Source organism: Astatotilapia calliptera, chromosome 22 (assembly GCF_900246225.1).
Source record: "Astatotilapia calliptera chromosome 22, fAstCal1.2, whole genome shotgun sequence".
NCBI classification, from domain to species: Eukaryota; Metazoa; Chordata; class Actinopteri; order Cichliformes; family Cichlidae; genus Astatotilapia; species Astatotilapia calliptera.
Window position 1 is genome coordinate 3,046,838 of NC_039322.1, and position 3,789 is coordinate 3,050,626.

Genomic DNA, 3,789 nt, shown 5'->3' on the forward strand with positions numbered 1-3,789 from the left:
TAAGTTGATTAAAGCAGACCTGTAGTCTCTCATCTGCCTGCATTCCTGTGTTTGTTCTGTTAGTCTGTTCTTAACATCATGTCCACTTCAAGCTCAATTCTGTCGTCATTATTTGAGTCCAGTTATTGTCTCGCTGCCTTCTGTGAGTTACTCAGCCTCTGTTTTGTGTGCTTTAACTCTCAGACTCCTGATCTCCACCTCATCCTGACAATTAGAGATCCTCAGCTAAGTCTCCACCTGCTTCACCTCTGCCACCACCAGCTTCTAGACTCTTCTCTGCTTTGGTGCTTCATCAGAGTTTCACTGTCAAATAGTTCATTAATCAAACTTCAGTAAATCTTCACTTAAACTTGATTTAAATGATCTCTGTTTAAACATACAGATGACACCCTGCTCTTTAATTTTACTTATTAGGTTTTAGATCAGATTAAAATGTAGATCATAAAACAGCTTTGAGACTAGAAATTATGAAGAGCACACAGACAATCTATGGTTGACATGACCTCAACATCTTATAGAGAAATATTTAATATGTGGATTAAAAAATATATTTAACCATTTTCACTGCACATTACACTTGATGTGTCTGTTTACATTTTTATTTTGGTCTGGTTTTACTAATATTACAAAATCTTAATTTTTTAATGTGCATTTATTAAACTCACAGAGTCAAAGAACATGTTTTCTCGGTACATTTTTATTCTTTTAAGAGTTTGAAATATCAGCTTTACAACAGACACAAAAGGATGAAACTAGAGGAGATTGTTGCTCTGATTGTTGTCATTATGAGATGGAAACATGACTGTTTAATGAGTTTATTTTTTAAATCTGCAAACACAAAGAAACAAAGAGACAGAAGAAAATCAACATCAAAGACTCAGTGATTGACATCAGGACTGGGAACACTGGTCTCTCCTCAGTATCTCTGAGACCAGAGACTGGGAGCCCTGGGTGGCCTCACAGGTCACAGAGCCCACCTTCCCCCACTGGTCTGCAGTGAGCGTCAGGGTGCTGCTCCAGCTGTAGAGGCCGTCATTCTGCAGCACTCCAGGAGTCCTGCTCTCCTCCCCTCTGATGCTGCTGCTGCCACTGCTGTCGCTCGTCTTCCAGGACAGACTCCAGTCTGAGGGGAAGCCCTTGTTGGCCACACACATGAGCGTGGCCTTCCCCTGCTCCAGCTCCTTGTTGGAGGGACCCAGCACCTTCAGGGCGGGGCGGGTATCACCTAGGAAACACCAATCAGCTTAGAGGACACGAACCACAATTTGAATTTCTCCGTTAAGAAGTTTCTGTCAGGTGTTTTTTCTGCTCCACCAGTCATTCACTCACACATTGTTTCACTTCCCTTTAAGAAACCTCTCATGCATATCAGCACAGAGAGAATCATCACACAGTTTGAGCTGAAATATGTTCAAACTACACTGGAAATAAAAGAAGCAGATGTGGAAACATTTACAGCAGAAGTTTGGCTTTAAAATGATTAGAAGTCTAAATCATGGACGACTGAAGACATTAGTGGACACAAGCACAGAGCAGCTACTCATTCATGTAGATTTGAAATGTTATTTAACAGCTCACATGATTTCAAACTAAATCTGAAACATCTGACACGATAAAAACATCAGAAAGCAAACTTTAACTCATCCAAACAGCAGCTGATGTGGTGGAAATTTACAAACTAATCATAAGATGATGAAGTTTACTCTTGTCTACATTTTACTGTGACAGAAATGTAGATTAAACAAGAGAAACTCGCAGAGCTTATCTGAATTAGTCCAGTAAAAAGGACAAACATCAAACACTAAATTATTTAAAAAAAATACTTTTCTCTCATCTAAGCAGCCTAACAAGTAGTTATTAAATAAAATGATACAATATTTAATAATAAACACAGTTTAATTAACTTACTTCCAACATCCAGTCTGGTTCCTCCACCAAAAGTCCACCACAGTGATACAAACTCATTGAGGCGCCGTACAAAAACCTCTGACTGTAGAGAGACACGGCTCTCTGACTCTGTCAGACTGAACTAAACCTACAAGCCCTCAAAATACAACTTTATCATCAGAACTACAAATAATAATGAATAATATGAAACATCCCAGATTTTCATTGTAAATTGTCCCGAGTGTCTGAATATTCATTTCCAAAGCTGACTTTGTTTCTTAGGACAAAATTTATGAATAAAATAATTAATCAGTTACACAAAAAGTTTCCTAGCCTTTCATATTAAATGAAATTAAAGAAAAGAAAATTAAATTAAAGAGAAAAAGGACATAGAAGTAACTTTGTTTTTGTCTTACTTCCAACATCCAGTCTGGTTCCTCCACCAAAAGTCCACCACAGTGATACAAACTCATTGAGGCGCCGTACAAAAACCTCTGACTGTAGAGAGACACGGCTCTCTGACTCTGAAACAAACAAACTCAACAAAATCATTCACTGTTTGTATCATTTTGTCAGCTCATGTGAAAACTGAAAATATTACAGTGCATCACATTTAAATAATGAATAATTTATTTGGAATGTAAAACTTTTGACTTTGATTTCTTGGGACTTTTTCCATCCATCCATCTTCATCCGCTTTATCCGAGGCCGGGTCGCGGGGGCAGCAACCTAAGCAAAGAGACTTGGGACTTTTTCTGATATCAAAATCTGAGAATAACACAGTGGATCCAATTTACAGAAATGTAAATGTTAATTAAAATGCATCAGTGTAAATGAAGACTTTGTTGATTTCCTACATTTTTAGAGACTATATTCATAAATATAGAAAAATCAGATATATTTGTGTTTGATGCTCTGATAAACTGGCTGATCCACTCCATACAAAGATGCATATATATTGACAAAGGACACAAACATACACTACTGAGCCAGCACTGAACAGCAAGACTAAGGCTACGTTCACACTGCAGGCGAAAGTGCATCAAATCCAACTTTTTTGACCCTAAGCGACTCATATTCGATCATGGTATGACAGAAAGCACAAATCCAATATTTTCCAAATCCGATCTAGTTCACTTTCGTATGTGGTACTGAATCCGATACATATCTGACGTTTTAGAAAGCGACTGCTGTGTGAATGGTCATGTTGCATTAAATCCGTCTTTTACGTCACTGACACAAGACAGGTGCCAATTATCAGCGCCAGAATAGACAAACGAGAAAGCATGACAGCGGAAACTGGAGACGGAGCGAGTCAATGGACAAAAACTGAGGTTTTCGACTTTATTAGCATATGGGGAGACAATTCTATTCAAGCTAAACAACACGGAGGTAGCAGCCACTGCTCCAAACAAGGCCATTGTTAAAGCACAAGCTCTCTTTTTTCTCAGTGTCCTTCATTCTCTAATTAATTTGTAAAATTCTGTTGGCTGTGCAAAAGTTGATAGACTGCTGCAACAACACCTACTAGCTCTGTAGCCGCCATTTTTACTTCCGTAAACAGAGCGCGTTGTGTGTGACGTCTTCTTTTGCTCATGCGGGCCGATTCGAGGGCCGTGAACCGTTCACAGTATCAGAATCAGAATACTTTATTGATCCCTGGGGGAAATTATTTTTTGAACCGTTCACAGTAGAGTGCGTTTGATGTCACATTTTATTTGTAGTGTGAACAACCAGACAAAAAAATTGTAATTGAGCATTAAAACCTGCAGTTTGAACATAGCCTAAGACTGTGAACTCTACTGGAGGGATGAAGGCCATTTATGGGCTCAAATTGTGGTCATAAATATTTTGTACTTGTGAATCAAATGCATAGTTGTGAACTGAGTTTTGTAACCTTGT

The 3,789-nt window shown here is 38.5% G+C and overlaps 1 gene segment (V, D, J or C); it reads right to left on the minus strand.

The window, feature by feature from the left end:
* Positions 1-678: 678 nt before the first annotated feature.
* Positions 679-3,433, minus strand: LOC113015154 (Ig kappa-b4 chain C region-like). The segment is given in 3 exon segments: positions 679-1,225; positions 1,909-2,029; positions 3,416-3,433. Coding segments are annotated over 3 exon segments (474 nt in total).
* Positions 3,434-3,789: the final 356 nt, after the last annotated feature.